Consider the following 16,691-nt stretch of genomic DNA (forward strand, 5'->3'; position numbering starts at 1 on the left):
GAGAAGTGAAATAGTGAAGAGGGTGCATGAAGCCATAAAAATATTACTCTGGATAACTTTACAAAGGAGGCTCTTCACAACAAAAATGTATGGTCGCATCATTGCACACCAGAGGTAGGTGTGAGTGTGAAGCAAAGACAAGTGACATAAATGGCCTGATTGTTAGTAAGTTGGCGAGGCAGGTGCATTAGGTACACCACCATGAAAAATTTGTCTTGTCACTCTGTGCCACATTATGAAGCACTATTTGCTTCGACGATGCTGCCCAAGCTCAAGGCATCCTGGATTAAGGGTGCCACCTCTCCTTGGCTACTTTGTAAATAAAAATGTTTATTATCTCTTCAGCCCAAAGCAGCTCGTTGAGCTTGAGGTAAACTGTATGGGCTATGGGCCATGGCACTGCTTAAAACACTGTGCAATGGTGTGTTCGTAGCATTCATTTTTCATGCCTGCAATTTGCTAAACAGTTGAAAAATATGTACCCATTTTTAAGGATAAATGACATGCATGCACTGTTGGCATAAGGAGAAACAAACAGGTTGAAACAATCTTTTATTCCATGTTTGCCCATGTGCATGGCATTGGCTTGATTCAGGTGTTTAAACAGTCTCGAGGCCACATAGCAAACATATCCAGCTCTCGTAACTGTTGTAAAAGACTTGCAATTTGTAGAATACTTTTGGATAGTCATTTTACACAAACATTTATTATAGGTTTTTTATACACTTTCTGTACATACATTAGTCTATTTGTTCTCTGAAAAGGTGCAAAGACTGCTTTAAAGTGGTAAGTATATCGCTTGTGCCATGTAAAGTGCTCCTCTACAAAGTTCATTTCATGCCATTGTGAAAAAAATAGCAGTGGCTAAATTACAAGAGGTGCTAAAGCTGTCAGTGCTGTCTCGTGAATGCGTTACACACGCTGCAAGTCTTATTTTTGTCTCAATATAGTGAGACAGCACTCGCAGTACTGATCGCTGCAGCAGTCCTCTCCTGTCATTTGGTAAACTTGTGTGCTCACTGATAAGCCAGAGCACTGAAGACTATCATGTGTTACGTACACATGGCCACAACTGGGGCTAACGCCATGTAGAAACTCAATCAGGCACTTCAGGGCCATTCATTTGGCTACGGACAACTAATACAGACGCCTATATTTCTCTGTGCGTATTTATGACTTTTTTCGCAGATGCTTTTCACAGTCAAGCAAGATTACCTTATTGAGACCCATTCACTACCAGCACTTCACTTCCAGTGGTTAGTCAAGACTACAGGACGACCAATATTGCAATGCTACAGTTTACGTGGGCAGACAACCACACAACTCACTGCATGCTGCTTATTAGATCTGTACATAAAAGAGCTGAGCAAAGATCTGTACCGCCTCTATCATGTTAGTGCCTCGGGTCAACACTCTCCTCGCCAAGTGTGTCTGGAATATTCTGCGGTCCTGCAGGCAGAGGATAGTTAATAGCCAGCTGCTTGATATTTATTGAGGCAGGTAGCTGGCTGAGGAATGGCAAAGATGAGCTGTTGCTCCAGCTGTGTATAGTACAACGCATTCTGGCCTCTCACAAGACACTGAATTGTCATTCAAGCTGCAGCTATCCCAAGGCACTCAACATTCACGCTGCCATGGGAACATGGTTGACCTTCCCTGCTAGGTAACTCCTGCAAGCACCCTGTAGAGCTCATCATACCTTTCGTAAACCAAGGCTGTTAGGTTTGTAAGACGTCTTGCTGTGGTGTGGAAGGGAAAGCTGTGCGAGGTATCGTACTGTATCGTGATCACATTGTGGAACTCGGGAATTACTACTACCACAAGAAAGGTACCAGCACCGCAGTTGAGCGCAGGTACTCGTGGTAGGCAGGGTCGTTGCCCCACTTGCGGAAGGCAGCCTGCTCAAGCTTCGGCACTCCAGTGACGCGGGTGATGAGCAGCAGGTCTGTTATGGGACATAGCACGCACAGGTACTCGGTCCGTCGGAACACAGAGCTGGCCGACAGGTACAGGCCAAGCCAGAGGAGTATCTCACCAAAGTAGTTTGGGTGCCGTGACACACTCCACAGCCCTGTCCGTATAAAGAGACCCTGGCAAGGATGAAGTCAAAACATGTTGAAAAGCAAAAATGATAATGAGATCACGAGTTTATAATATACAAGAACAAGTTAAGCAAGGCCATAAGTAACTGCGTTAAGTGATGACCATATCAAGCCAATAGTCAAGGAAAGCACAGAAGGAACCATGGAAGGCGTGTGAACCAATATTGTGCAACACACAACAAACAGTTGTCCGTGATACGTACAAGTATAATATGCATCACAGACAAGTCCACCTTTCAAAACGCTGGCTCCAACGACATTCCCTCTGCAACAATTTTTCATATAAAATGTGAGTTATATGTTTATCATATATGAGTCATGATGGAGGCGAAAATGCTTGAGACCTGTGTACTTACATTTAGGTGCATGTTAAAGAACCCGAGGTCGTCAAGTTTCCAGAGCCCTCCACTACGGTGTCCTTCATAATTATATCATGGTTTTGGGACGTTAAACCCCAAAAATTATTATCATATATGAGCCCCAGGCATAGTGCAGGATGTAGATGTCAAAAGCAAAGTAAACAGGTTCATAGGTTAGTGAGAGTAAGGATAGCCTTTAGAACTGGAGCTAAATAGACCACTAAAAAGCAGGCCAGCATAGTCTCATGTGGCTTTCCTCCTCCCCCTTTCGCCATCCTATCCATGCTCCACGGTTCACTTTCATCTTTCGCTGTGTTCGTTCTCTCGGTTACAACAGACGAGGCACGCCAACACTTCCACACAGAAATGGGCCCCTAAGAGCTTCACTCTAAAACCCACAAACAATCACAGCGTTGTATACAGCAACTCTCACTCTTGGTGTAAAGTTTCAAATCTTGTCTCTCAAACCTAGTGGGAAGATGCGAGCAAAAGTATTTTGCATGAATGCTATAATTATTTCAAAAAGGAAATACTAAGCATTTCAGGGACACCTTTTTCGGAATCTTGTTCACCAAGCAGGTATCTACACAACATATCATTCGACATTGCAAGTGGTTCTCGTCCTTCACTTGTTGGGTGAAATGATGATGTGGGAATGCCATGTGGCACATTCAATGCATTTTCCTGTAGATGGTACCTGAGAAAATTTGGCTACTGCAGTACACTGAACCCAGCTGGGAGTACAATAAGCAAAGCACCTCGTTCTTGGGGTCTGCTTGGAAGGTGGCCTTCTGGTGGTCGGCCACTATCTCCAGCACAAAGCCCACCAGCCACAGCAGCCAGCCTGCCAGGTCGCGTACGCCCAGCGGCAAGTCGGCCCATGAGCTTGTGTTCAGAAGAAGCGTAGGGAAGAGGGTCACCAAGGTGCGCAGGGCTGCACAAGCCCCACAAGTGAAATGCACGTGTTATCATCAGGCGAGTGATGTGAAGGCACTGTGTCATCTTGCTGGCATAACAAGTGGCCCCTCCAAGAATGTGCAGGCTTTTGTTTGAGTATCAAGCTGCTTCATTCAGCATAAATCAATTGGTATTCTGCAAACAGGATTGTCTTCACGAGTCCTAAGCATCACGCTTGTTTGTTTGCAATGCCCAATCCTTGGGAATTTATCGGGGGTCCTTTATGAGAAGGTGCTTTTCTTGCTCCAAGACTTTTCTTTTTCCTTGCATAAGCCATCAGTTTTGTCTCCTCCCAGTATTTGCTTTGTTGTGCTCATATACATATTCCACTGTGCAATGTATGGTTTAGGAAGCACACAAACACCTGTGCATCTAGATTTAGGTGCACGTTATAGAACCCTAGATAGTTTGATTAATTCCGCAGTTTCGCACCACAGCGTGCCTCATACAGTCGAACCTGCATATATCGAACCCTCACATAATGAATTATTGTGTATATCAAACAGTTGTAAAATCCCCTTTAAATAGTTTTGATATATAAAATAGTCTATATATCGAATTACCTAGATATAGAACTTTTTTTTCTGATCCTCTTCAAATTCTATATGTCTGGACTCAACTGTAATGCACATTGTGGTTTTGGCACGTGGATATTATGTACGGTTTCGGATGCAAGTCGGGCTCCTAGTCTGTATGCCACAGACTGCATGCACAAAATAAAAGTTCAGGTAGCTCAATGGTTGTATCCACACTGCTTGCAAATTGTGCACGTGTAACCAATAATACTCCTAATAATAATAAGTTGTTGGAGTTTTACGTCCCAAAACCACAATATGATTATGAGGGATGCCATAGTGGAGGGCTCCGGCATTTCAACCATCAGGTGTTCTTTAACGTGCAAGAAAATCTAAGTACATGGGCCTCTAGCATTTCGCCTCCATTGAAATGCGGCCGCGGTGGCTGGGATTCGATCCCATGACCTTTAGGTCAGCAGTCGAGCACCATAACCACTAGACCAGCGTGGTGGGTCACGTGCAAGCAAGAGTTGCTCTTCTCATACGAGATGTGTAGCTAAAAGACATAGGTGCACACCACTTTACCCAGGCTGCAGCACTGTCTCACTCTCCGTTAACACTGTTTGTCAAAAAGCCTCACTGAAGCCATAAACTGCATCGCCTGCTACAGTGAGCCCTGCTAACTCCTTGCACACAGATACGTGTGATGCGTAAGTTGTGTGTTTGTATACCACCAATGGCAAGTTGTTTTTACATCCACTTTAATTTTTTTTTTCTATTTCACAATTACAGCGTTTGAATAAAAAGCTCCAAATAACATCCTCTATGCATTCCTTGCCTCCATTATACTGTTGGCTCGATATGGTTATAGGTGTACATAGTGTTTATTCAGTACGATGCTTGTAACCTGCGTTCAGAGCTGCAGTGAACATCACCATCCCCCATTTTTTAACCTTAACTAAAATGTATGAGGCAGGCTGCAAAAGAGGTATATGCCAGCCGTCAGCCACAAGTGTTAGAAACATAAATTCTTGCAAGAAAGATAAATATGCTTAAGAAGCAAGGCTTGCCTTGCAGAGTCCATAAGAGAAAAAATTTCCGTCGTCGTGGTGGTACAGCTTCCTGTGAACCTTGGCTGTGCCGTAGCTTGCGAGCAAAGAGGTATAGGCCAAGCCTGCAAACAAATGTAATTTGCAAGATTTTTCATGAAGGACACACTGACTTTGCCCTCTGCCACTTTTGGCCATGCTGGGGAGGTCAGAGAAAGGTTGCCAATTTTTTAAGAGTCGAAACAACATCAGCAGGGTATGCAACCAATGCAATTACAAACCTGATTGCCCACAGCACGACCAGCCATGTGTGGATCCTCTGTACGGAGGGAACGGCTGCCCCAGAAGTAGCTCAACAGTGCCAGCAGCACACACGTGCACGAGCCTGCAGGTGGCATCAGGACTTAACTGGCCAAGGACACAAAAGCTAACAGCCACATTTCTATTGCACACCTCAAAGCATCCCATACAGCCACTCAAGAAAAACACTATTAAGCCCGATTTTCCTATGACGTTTCCAATACCAAAAGACTGAATGTGGGAACAATGATAACGACATATGGTAGGCACCTTTGTCTTTTGGCTACACTTCTCATATAAGTTTGGGAAGCTTTTGTTCATTACAAATACAGCGCACTACCGTTATGCTAGCATTGTGGCAAGTTTCAAACTTCATTGTGTTAGACTTAAATGGAATCTGACTGAATATACTCATCACTGCATAATATTAAAACTAGTTTGTTTCATGCAAATATAAGCATGACGCTTTTTGAGAGGTTATCCTGCTCTGCCCTTTTCTTTGCCAACATCCATCCCGAATGATACTTTTGGGCATACTCAAACAATGCCTTCCATCATGTAGAACATCAAATTAACAGACTAGGAGCACTCGGCACTTGTCTTCTTTTTACGTGATGGATTGGGACCACTAGCCCATTTCACTACCTCAACAATCTGCCTAGTTATTATTGTAACTGTCACTCCTTTCTGTGCAATCATATGCCAGTGTTAACTCTTAAACTTTACTTATGGTGTACAAGTACTTGGATCGTTCTAGTGTTCGCCTTTAACAGAATATTGAAATGAACTGGATGCCATGAGAGCACTGCAAAATGCCGAAATACTGGGCAAAAAGAAGTAATTGCTGGCTATCAATTGATTGCGATCTACCATAGTTTACATACACATCTCAAACACAGATGTAAGCTAGTGCTTTATAACCTTGAAGCCTTATTTTTTTTAATTTCACAACCACCCAAGGAGGCACGCTACTACAGCAGCTTCAAATCAATCAAGGGGTTGCCTTTTCCAGTGTGCTCGACGCTGTGGTACTGTAACATAAAACAGACTGATTATCTACAAGGGCCTTAGAAGTATACTGTAGGATAACAATGTTATGAACCACGTTTGCGAGGAAGGCCACGAAGCATGCAGTAATCACGAGTGGAATAGGATGAATTAGTGTCATGGAATATCAAAGCAAATCCATGGTCTGCGAAAGTGTCGAGTATTTTCTTTATTGTCACATTTACGCAACATATCGTGCGACACCAACAGTCTGTGACGGTGCTAGTACTTCAGTCCGCTAAGTCTTTGCAGCAAGCAGCACAAGTATGATCCTTTAGCTTTTCCTGCAAGATGTGTTGTAATGGGTGACGGTCTGCACAAAATAAAGCACGCTGCGCTAGTTTACGCAATGAAGATGCAAGCATGGGAAATTACCGACTAGTTCGAAGAGGAGCTCGGTCCGGAGCAACGCGGAAACCACGAAGAAGCCCCACTGAATGCCAATGTTGATAAGCACGCAACTGATCAAAATATTGCTGCGCATCGTAGTCTCGGACGTGACACACCGCCTAAACGTTGATGCACATGACCATCAATATTAAAAGTTGCTTCAACACTGAAGAGCCGAAGCTACTCCACCCCCTCTGCGGACAAAGGTATTTCACATGACAAAAAACTGATGTTGAAAGTACACTGAGTACATTACAACTACGCGGTCATTGCTAGACGTCGGCAACAAATGCTTTACAACGGTCGATGACCTTCCCATCTATGTTGTCTATTGGCATCTTCGACAAATCGCACCGGTGCGCACCGGGGCGCCCTGGTACGCCGTTTAGTCCAATCATCGTAGCGCCTGGGCGCCCCGGTGCACACCGGTGCGAATTGTCGAAGATGCCATATGTGTGCCTGCCCAGCCTCGCTTAAAACCAGAACATAGTTGAGATGATGTCAGAGGGCGCTACAATAGAGTGAAATTGCTATTATTACGACTATTATATAGTTTTTTAGCAAACTTGATGACTTGGTCAAAGCGGTCGTTGAGAAATGCGCTTAAGGTCACTGTAGAGATTAGCAAGTACTGAGATCGGGCTAGCTGGCACTAATCCATAGCTTACGAAAACGTGCGTTCTTCTTCCGTAGTTTCTTGCGCTTTCAAAAGCAACGTAGAGATTAAAAACCACGTTAATTAAAGTGCTGTTAATGTTAACTGAGCGGTCTGATGTGTTTTCAAAGCCTAGGCTTCGATAAGTTTCTGCAACAAAACCAAGAAAAAAACCTCCCAAGTTTTTTTTTTTGTTCTTCGCTGTATTTTCTCTGACTGAATGTAAACTTGAGAAACTGAAAACTTTTTTCCGCGACCAAAGCTGGAAAAAAACGAAATAGTTACAGGTCTCAAAGGCTACATAATTCAATGGCTATGGATGGTCTAATGGTATTGATATTGGCTACTGTTGGCTAAATTGGCGGCGAGCTCTAGCTAGCAGGGGACTTGCGGCGTCCGTGAGTCAGGGAATTTCGTCGACTCCGTCGTGAGCTTGTCGGACTCTGCTGACACTCCAGTGTGAAAATGGTGCAGTCAACGATGAATATAACTTCAGCAGGTGAGTCATGGCGAAGATGCCTGTGTTTCCGTGTATGTTGATTTTACCCAGGTGCTACTGTTCAGCTTGTGAACAGTAACGGGGTCTGTCTCGTCGCAGTTGCTTGTGTGGAAACATCGAAGGCATTGCGTTGCCGCAAAGAAAACAAAAGGAAACTGTGTTGTGTTAAATCATTATTACGGTCGTACACATTACTCTTTCATTAATGATTAGCGGCAAGCGTTACGCATAATGTCACTATTACGACGATATTACGCGCTCGTACTCCTTTAAGGTGTCACTCTTGCAAGTCAATCATTTTGTGCTTCTTCCTTTCAGCTGGAATAATTTCCCTGCTTGAAGAGAACCAGACAGAGCTCAGAGTTTTTGCCTTGAAGAAGCTGGACAACATTGTCGATGAGTTCTGGGCCGAGATCTCCGAAGCAATCGAGAAGATGTAATGACGTTAATGTTAACGGCCTAGTTTCGATCGCCTTTGTTAAGCTTTTTCTTTTCTTTGTGGTCTACCAAGATTATCTTTGTTGTTATTTTTCAGTGAGGTTCTTTACGAGGATAATAGCTTTCCTGAGAGGCACCTGGCCGCTCTGGTTGCATCCAAGGTCTGTAATGCGGCCCTTCTTTCTTGAGGGAGGCATTGGTTTGAGTGAGTGGCTTTTTTTTTTCCCCGTATTGTATTTTCATTTTTATCAGGTCTACTACCACCTTGGCTCATTTGAAGACTCCTTAACTTATGCCCTCGGTGCGAGCGAGCTTTTTGATGTAACTTCGTCATCGGAGTATGTGCAGACGATCATATGTACGTACCCTTTTCATCTGTTGTAATCGCATTATGCAACTGTTACTCGAGGTAGTCACGTTTGGATGTGCACATCAGCTGGCATAGCAGTGTGTGGTATTGAGCAGTTTCAGTTGAGTATGTGGTTCGGTGGTGCACTCATCACAGCCCCTAGCAGTCACAATTCTCAGAGGCCAGTCAAGCCGTGAAACGCAGCTTTTTTCCCTATAACATTTAACAAACTCAAGCACTAAACCGGAGCCAACATGGAAGGATATGGCGACTACTGGAACCAACATCATTGACTGATTATCACTAATGTCAATGTGATTTCACAGCCCAGAAATATTGTCTGTTTTGAAGTTAATCTGTGATTTCAGACCATTTTGATTCTACAGTGCAAAAAACCTCGAATGGGTAGTCATACTCAGGCTGCGCTTAATGCCCATCCTGCAGGCACATTGACTTTCATTTAAGTCAGCCATCTGCAGAAGAGGTAGATGGCAGAGGACAAAAACATTTGACTGGTGCCGCGTTCGCAAATCTGCTTGTTTTCGAGATTTTCTCATTGATTTGGCTACTATAAACCTCATCACTGTCATGATTTGCTTGAGTCTGTATTTACAAAATGCACCTGAATACAAATGAATTTGTGAATCTGGACTCTGCTGTAAAAACATGGCTTGTATACATGAACATCATCAACTGTCTCTCTCTTTTGCTTGAAATTGATTCAAAGTAAACTTGTCGTAAGTGATTGGTTATTGTATACGTGTGAGCCATCGTTACAAAGTCAAATGAGGTACCTGAGAGGTAGAAGTAGCTTCATAGATTGTCCCCTCCTTTTTGTAGAAGAGTGACATTTGCTTAGATGTGAATGGTATTATTGCACATTCACAGGATGTGTGTTTGCCCTGTGTTAAAATGTGCTGCTAGGTTCATGAATGGTAGACCTTGTCCTTGACAAAAAATAGTGCGTCTCGGAGGGATATATTTCAAATATCTGCCTACTATTCCTTTCAGTACAAATACATTGAACTCTGTATTTACTTTACCTGAAATGTGGACCACTCCCTTTTCTGAAGGTTACCCTCGTATTTCTCTTCTTTTTAGTGTGTTGTCTTCAAATGCCTAAACTTCAAGAGTTGTTGCTTCTATATGTATTCTTTTTTCCAAAGTGTAAATACTGGAGGCACCTTCTGCTTTTGGTGGCTGGAATTTCGTGAAATAGCTAGCCTTTGTGTCTGCAGCCAAGTCCATTGACCACTACATAAAGTTGCGCAAGCAGCCTGAGGGAAGCGAGAGCATTGATGATCGATTGGAGGCTATCGTGAACCGCATGTTCCAGCGCTGCTTTGACGACAAGCAGTATCGGCAGGCAGTGGGCATTGCGCTTGAGACGCGTCGCATGGACATGTTTGAGAAAGCCATCGTGAGTTCAGTGAGTATGAATTTCACTTTGTGCTGGTAGCAGCATTGACTGCATTTGAAAGCGAGAAAGGTTGTCCCGGGCACTGTTATATTTAAAGTACCTAAGAGGTGCATCATAAAGTTAGTTTGCAAAGTTTGACATGGTGTAGCGGTAAAAGGACGTAATTAATGTGCTTAAAAATGCATATGTATACACTTAAGGGTACCATGACAGCCTGATATGCAGTGAACATATGCTGCTTTAACATGTGATAAAAGAACTACTTTATTGCACCTTGTCCTGTTTGGAATAATACAAGGGAACTATATAGAAAGCCAACCAAAATGAAAAAAATTAAGGGGGTCAGGGATACCTCATCTCCCACAAAAGGGTTTAAGCATTACATAGCTGAAGCCTGGTTATCTAAGGCAGTGCTTATCTGAAAACTGACACACATGACAATTATATATGGGCTTTCATATGCCACAGGTTTAAGTGATGGAACGGTGTGTAGCCCATATGTGGTGCTCTGGCATTTGAACTCAAAGTCGATATCTAATGTATCAGTTTGTGCACTCAGTTTGTGATCTGTCCACTGTACATCTGCAAGCAGCTCCGCTTCATGTAAAATTGCTAGTTGGCCAAGTTGGTAACCTTCAGGGGAAAGGTTACAGCATTGATGACAAGGGACAGTGCCTTCTTCTTTTTTCACTCTTCCTTGTCGTTAAAGGGACACTAAAGAGGAACAATGAATTGGTTTAGATCGATAAATTGTGCTTTGAGTAGTCTAATGTCATTAATTTTGCCATCGTAGGTTTATTGATAGAGGAGAAAATCAAGTTCAAAGTGTCATTTTTAAATTTCGCGCTGAAATCTCCCCGCGTGACGTCACGGATTTGTGTGAGTGCATAACAGATCTGTGTGCTTATTCTGTCACAGAAAGAAGTTCCTGCAATGCTGGCCTACAGTGCCAATGTAGCCATGACACTTGTCCAAAATCGGGCCTTCCAGGATGAGGTGCTGCGCACCTTGGTCCGACTCTACAAGAATCTTGCCATACCAGACTATGTCAACATGTGCCAGGTATGTGGAAGGAAAATATTTACAAGGGGTAGTGAAAGAAGAAGCATTGCTTGCCAAATTTAACTTAATGAAACCTTATTTTCTTGCAAAAAAAACAGCCCGGCACACCCTTGTTCAGGTTTGAAAGGCCCAAACAAGTTTCAAATTAAAAAAAAAAAGTGCTTCTTTGCAGTTTCATATGGAAAAATCGTGCTGTATAGTAAATGCTATGCTATGCAGTTACAAGTGCCTCTTATAGTTATGCAGAAATGCAATTTCATTAGAGTAAACCAGTAAAAAATATTATACTTAAGTCGAAACTTTGATGTAGTAGATGGAGTGTCAAAGCATGAAAGCCTCTAACTTAACAGACAAAAATAGAAGTGGTAGAGCTTTTGAAGTTAATCAACAGGTGTAAGGTAGCCGACATAAGAAGATATAATATGGAGAGAACTGAGCATTCTCTAGAGAACAGACAAAACCTAAAAGTGGTGAAGAGAAAACTGGGCACAGGCAGAAACCAGATGTATGCACTAAGAGACAAGGAAGGCAGTGTCACTACCAATATGGATAAGATAGTTCAAAGAGCTGAGTAGTTTTACAGGGATCTGTAGAGTAGCTGGGACAACCAAGACAATAATGGAAGAAGTAGTAGTAGTCCTCAGGAATCCCACCAGTGACGACGGAGGAAGTAAAGAAAGCCTTCAAGGGAATGCAAAGATGCAAGGCCGCTGGTGGAGATCAGGTAACAACAGATGTGTTGAGGGACAGTGGACAGATTGTGCTTGAAATACTGGTCACCCTGTATACGAAATGTCTCTTGACTGTGAGCATACCAGAATCTTGGAATAATGCTAACGTCACCTTAATTTACAAGAAAGACGACATTAAAGACCTGAAAAATTACAGGCCGGTCAACTTACTGTTCGTTGCCTACAAGATATTTAAAAAGGTAATTGCTAATAGAATTAGGGCCACCTTAGAATTCAGTCAGACAAAGGACCAAGCAGGATTTCATACAGGCTACTTGACAGTAGGCCATATTCACACTAGAAATGCTCGAAATATAACGAACCCCTATATACTATAGCTTTCATAGATTGCGAGAAAGCATCTCATTTGTTCGAAATCTCAGCAGTTCAATTATACATAACTCGTCATTTACGCTAAGGATCCTTACTGTGTCCTTATTGTGTCGTAGTGCCTCATCTTCCTGGATGATGCACAGTCAGTGGCTGATGTGCTACTACGGCTCCTTGATGGCAATACGGTGAGTGTCTTTGGAAAGTCTGCTTCACAAGCCTGCATTACAGCACTGTTACATAGTATCATGTGACAGTTCACAATCACCCGGAAGCATGGCTTTTGCAAGAGGCTTTTAACAATGCAGTGAAGCCTGCATATATCGAACTTGCAAAAAAAAACTATAATTAGTTTGATATATTGTTCGATATTCGTTATAATTAGGTATAAAACTTTTAAAGAATTTACCGTATTTTCAGTGCACAAGTTAGCTTCACAGCCCTGCTTCACGATAATGCAAGAAAGGCAGTTTCACGGCAATACGCGGGGATCTTTTTTGACTGTTTATTTTCCAGCCGTTTGCAGTTCTGGGTGCAGGTTATATGCAAGGCCGAGTTATACGCGAGAAAATATGGTATCAATGTACACAGCGCCTCAATATCTTCATATGCAGCTGTGCGTACTCCTCATATGCCTGAAGCCTCTAGTCCGCCTTGGCACCGCTTGTGCTCCCAAATACATGCGGGAAAGCCCCCTTCCAGGAGAAAAAAAAGCCAACTTCTTGTGAGGGAAAGCCAACCTTTTGGGGCATTTCATGTTGCCCTATGTTCAATATATGAAATGCTCTGCCTTTTTTTGTTCGATGTAGCCGTAGATTTTCATATGAATTGACATTAAGGGAGGACATGGCACTTTAAAGCTTTTCTTTTTTAATCTTTTATTGATTGATTTTCTGACCCACCCTTTCCTGCATGAACTAATTACATCTTATACCTCCGAATTTCTGAATTAACCCTTTGCCATCCTCGGTTACACTTCTGTTTCTTGGTATCCATTGCGACGCAGTAACTGACCATCAGTTATCTGTCCTCATGACGTGACCTGCCCAGGTCCATGATATCAGCTACACCTGTTCGTTCTCTGATCCACTCTGCTGTCTTCGTATCATTTTTCTTTCCATTGCACGTTGGATGGTTCTTAGCTTCTTCTCGAGTTGCTTTGTTATTCTCTAGCCTTCTGCCCCGTATGTTAGAACTGGCAAAATGCAATGGTTGTACACTTTCTGCTTTAGTGAGAGTAGTAAGTTGCCGGGCATGAATTGAGAATGTCTACCATATGCACACATTCCCATCCTTATTGCACTTTTAAATCTTTAAACAAGACCCAGGAGATGTGCACACTAAACTGTCATGTTATGCTGCGTAAGGTGTCCAATGTCATTTTTTATGACTGGTTCCTCAAATATATATCCTTGTGTAGTGACGCGAGACCGGTGCTTGTTTGAATCGGTAGGAGACACAATCTTTCGCAACAGTGAGGCTATATCGATTTATGTTCTGTACAGCTGTCTGACCCTTTAATGATGCAGCAAGCTTTTTGTGCTCATCCCTGTTTATTTGTTGATAATTTCTGTTCATCTGCAGGAATCAACGCTGATGGCATACCAGATAGCTTTTGACCTCTACGAGAGTGCCACCCAGCAGTTCCTGACACGCGTACTGCAGGCACTGCGCACCTTAGGTGGTGGGCAAGTGTCATTTTTCTCTCATCAAAGACTTATGACCACGCATTTTTTATTGTGTGTGTAATAAAGGGATATATATGGCACTTCTGTTTACCGATGGGAGGATGTGGCCAGTCGAGGCATACCATGCGGCAGTTTCAAGAAGCGTTGACAGTCTTCCAGTCAGTGTTAATGTGCTGTGTTCCTGGCTTATTTATTTACTTTTTTTTTTGTTGAGTACAAACTGTGGACTGCAGTGCAATTCTTGACGGATGGCTATATAAGTAGTCATACAGAAACCTTGAGAAAAAAACAAAAACTATATGCACCTGAAGCCCAGTATAGCAAAGTTTGTATAATTGGCAAAATAATTTTAGTCATTGCTATGCATTAATTTAAAAGAGGTCTTGTAAGGTGGCTTTGTTTAGGAAAATTTAACCGAAGTTTAACTGTACATATATACACACATGCAAATACCTATGCATCTTCATGTAAGCTTTTAGAAGGATGGTCACAAATTATGAAGCAGATAGGGTTTGGTTTGAGAACTCTATTGGAAAATAAACATTGACATTACGATCATTTTGTACTTAAGTGTTGACAGCATTTGAGCTTAGCAGCAGTTGGCTTGTGCAGCAAAAGCAAACTGAGGCAAACCTTTGGTGCACCTTATGAAATTGTGGTCATCGATGTTAGTTGCTGCAGCTGCGTTTTGATAAGTGTGAAATGTGAAACTGCTCATGCACTTAGGTTTAGGTGCACGTCAAAGAACCACACTCCAGATACCCCACTATGGCATGCCTGCTAATTGCACCATGATATTGGGACATAAAACACCAGAATTTAATTTAATCAATGTATATTGTTTAACTGTTTGTGGCTGTTTTTCACAGAGTTATTACTGTTACGAAATTATTTTTCTGCGCCAAACATTCTTACTGTGTACGGAATTGATTGAATGTTGTCACAAAATGTATAAACTGAAGAGCTGTAGGTAGTTGGGCAAGTTGTTACAATTACATACATACAGTGTGTAAGAACCAAACAAAATACTGAAGGATGATACAGCACTCATGCTGTGTTGTTCATCGCCAGTACATCACTTGGCTTTTTCTCTTTTTCACTGTGGATAACCAGTCCTATAGCAAAATATTCTTGTATAATAGTTCTTCACTATCACTACAACATGACAGTATGACAATACACCTACAGCGTTATGTGAAGCTTTTGTGACTAATAACATTGAAGAATGAACAGTAGTTGTGGCTTGCCATAAGAAGTGTGGTTTTTTGTAGAGCTGTGCGAATAGCAAAATTTTGGGTGCGAAGCGAATTCGAATATTGAAGTGTGTCTAATATTTCTCGAATATTTCTAGAATATTTTTCGAATACTTCGAAGTGAAATTGCAGAAAAAAAAGAGAGGATTCCTAGGCATTTTCTTATGAGCTATCAACATGAAGGTGTCTTTTCGCTAGGTTGATGAAGCACTGGCGGGGTGGTGTTTCATAGTCTTATCAAGAATGAGGAAATGTAGAGGCCGAATTATATTTATGTACATTAGGGGTGTGCGAATATTCGAAAATTTCGAATAGCGAATCGAATAGCATTCTATTCGATTCGGTACTCGAATCGAATGGTACATATTTGAAATACCGAATATTTTCCGAATAGTTTTCGAATAATCAGCGCCGACGGGAGAACGCGAAAACAACTAAATTCTGGAACAGTCAACGATCATTTTTCTTCTTTAATCACTAAATTACCAATATGCATGCAGCCCAAGATTTTACGAGACTACCGACGCTATATTGATTACCGGATGAAGGTGTTTTTTCTGAAAACTCCACTCTTACTCAATTTTTACTATGCTGCACCTGCATCGCATTACCCAGTTCGTGTCTTCGTCTTGTAATAACTGAAGGTGGGGACTGCGGCTACATTCAGCTCCACGAATTACAACAGACGCAAGTGGTGTGTTTGCATAAATATTTATTGCAGATACAGCTTTCAACAGTGATGTTCGCACGCTTTCGGTGCCGAGCCCCATGTTGTAATGACAGCTTTATCCGTTTTATTACAGCCTTAGCTGTATGCGTGGTGTTCGGTTAAAAGCTGATTAGTTTTTGTGTCTCAATTTTATTTAAAAGCAGGTGACAAACCTTTATTGCGGTATCACTGCTGTGTTTCAACCTACACTTACAAGATATTTCGAAGGCTTAGGTTGCTGCTGTGTACGAGCTTACCTGAGTTTTCATAACTTAAGTATTTTGAGTCGCTTAAAAGTAACCGTAATTTTATTTGGTGAAAGTTTGTGAATATTAGTTTAAGCGAAAATGTCGTGGAGTTGTCTTACTATTCGAAAACTATTCGATTAGTATTCGTATTCGATTCGGTGTTATCACTATTCGATTCGTATTCGATTCGGTTCCAAAATTCACTATTCGCACACCCCTAATGTACATGATTTGGTGCAACCAAAGTGTTGCCGACAACACTTTACACGTGATAGGCAAAGATGCCATTTCCTCAGCCTTTCCTCCTCTTTCAACTTCTGTGGAAGCCCAACTGATGTGGCAGACAAGGGTGTGCTCCCTTCAAGTCCGGAGTTCTAAATCTGCCTCGTAGACGTCGATATATAAGAACATATAAAATTTTAGATGCTAAAAAGCTTCTGCTTCCGATTTTTCGGAATTCCTTTACAAATTTCAAGTCCAAAACAGCATTAACTGAGCCCCCACCTCTGCCACATCTTTCATCTCCATGTTGGAACCAGCGTTTTCTTGAGTTAGTACACTTGCGACCGTAGCAGAGCTTGAAAGGCAGC

The 16,691-nt window shown here is 42.2% G+C and overlaps 2 protein-coding genes across 2 annotated transcripts in view; one reads left to right on the forward strand and one right to left on the reverse strand.

The window, feature by feature from the left end:
- Positions 1 to 539: 539 nt before the first annotated feature.
- Positions 540 to 7,019, reverse strand: LOC119388185 (uncharacterized). Its single transcript, XM_037655839.2, is given in 6 exon segments — positions 540 to 2,090; positions 3,220 to 3,395; positions 5,004 to 5,107; positions 5,264 to 5,304; positions 5,306 to 5,367; positions 6,705 to 7,019. Coding segments are annotated over 6 exon segments (768 nt in total). The 5' UTR covers positions 6,814 to 7,019; the 3' UTR covers positions 540 to 1,814.
- A 687-nt stretch (positions 7,020 to 7,706) lies between these two features.
- The window catches only part of LOC119388188 (26S proteasome non-ATPase regulatory subunit 1), a 61,777-nt gene continuing 52,792 nt past the window's right edge, over positions 7,707 to 16,691 (forward strand). Inside the window, exons 1-8 of the mRNA XM_037655841.2 lie at positions 7,707 to 7,873; positions 8,192 to 8,309; positions 8,409 to 8,472; positions 8,564 to 8,669; positions 9,899 to 10,089; positions 10,999 to 11,142; positions 12,323 to 12,391; positions 13,788 to 13,891. Of these exons, the coding sequence (XP_037511769.1) occupies positions 7,840 to 7,873; positions 8,192 to 8,309; positions 8,409 to 8,472; positions 8,564 to 8,669; positions 9,899 to 10,089; positions 10,999 to 11,142; positions 12,323 to 12,391; positions 13,788 to 13,891 (830 nt within the window). The 5' untranslated portion in view covers positions 7,707 to 7,839. The remainder of the gene's footprint in view (positions 7,874 to 8,191; positions 8,310 to 8,408; positions 8,473 to 8,563; positions 8,670 to 9,898; positions 10,090 to 10,998; positions 11,143 to 12,322; positions 12,392 to 13,787; positions 13,892 to 16,691) is intronic.

This window comes from Rhipicephalus sanguineus, chromosome 3 (assembly GCF_013339695.2).
Source record: "Rhipicephalus sanguineus isolate Rsan-2018 chromosome 3, BIME_Rsan_1.4, whole genome shotgun sequence".
NCBI lineage: Eukaryota > Metazoa > Arthropoda > Arachnida > Ixodida > Ixodidae > Rhipicephalus > Rhipicephalus sanguineus.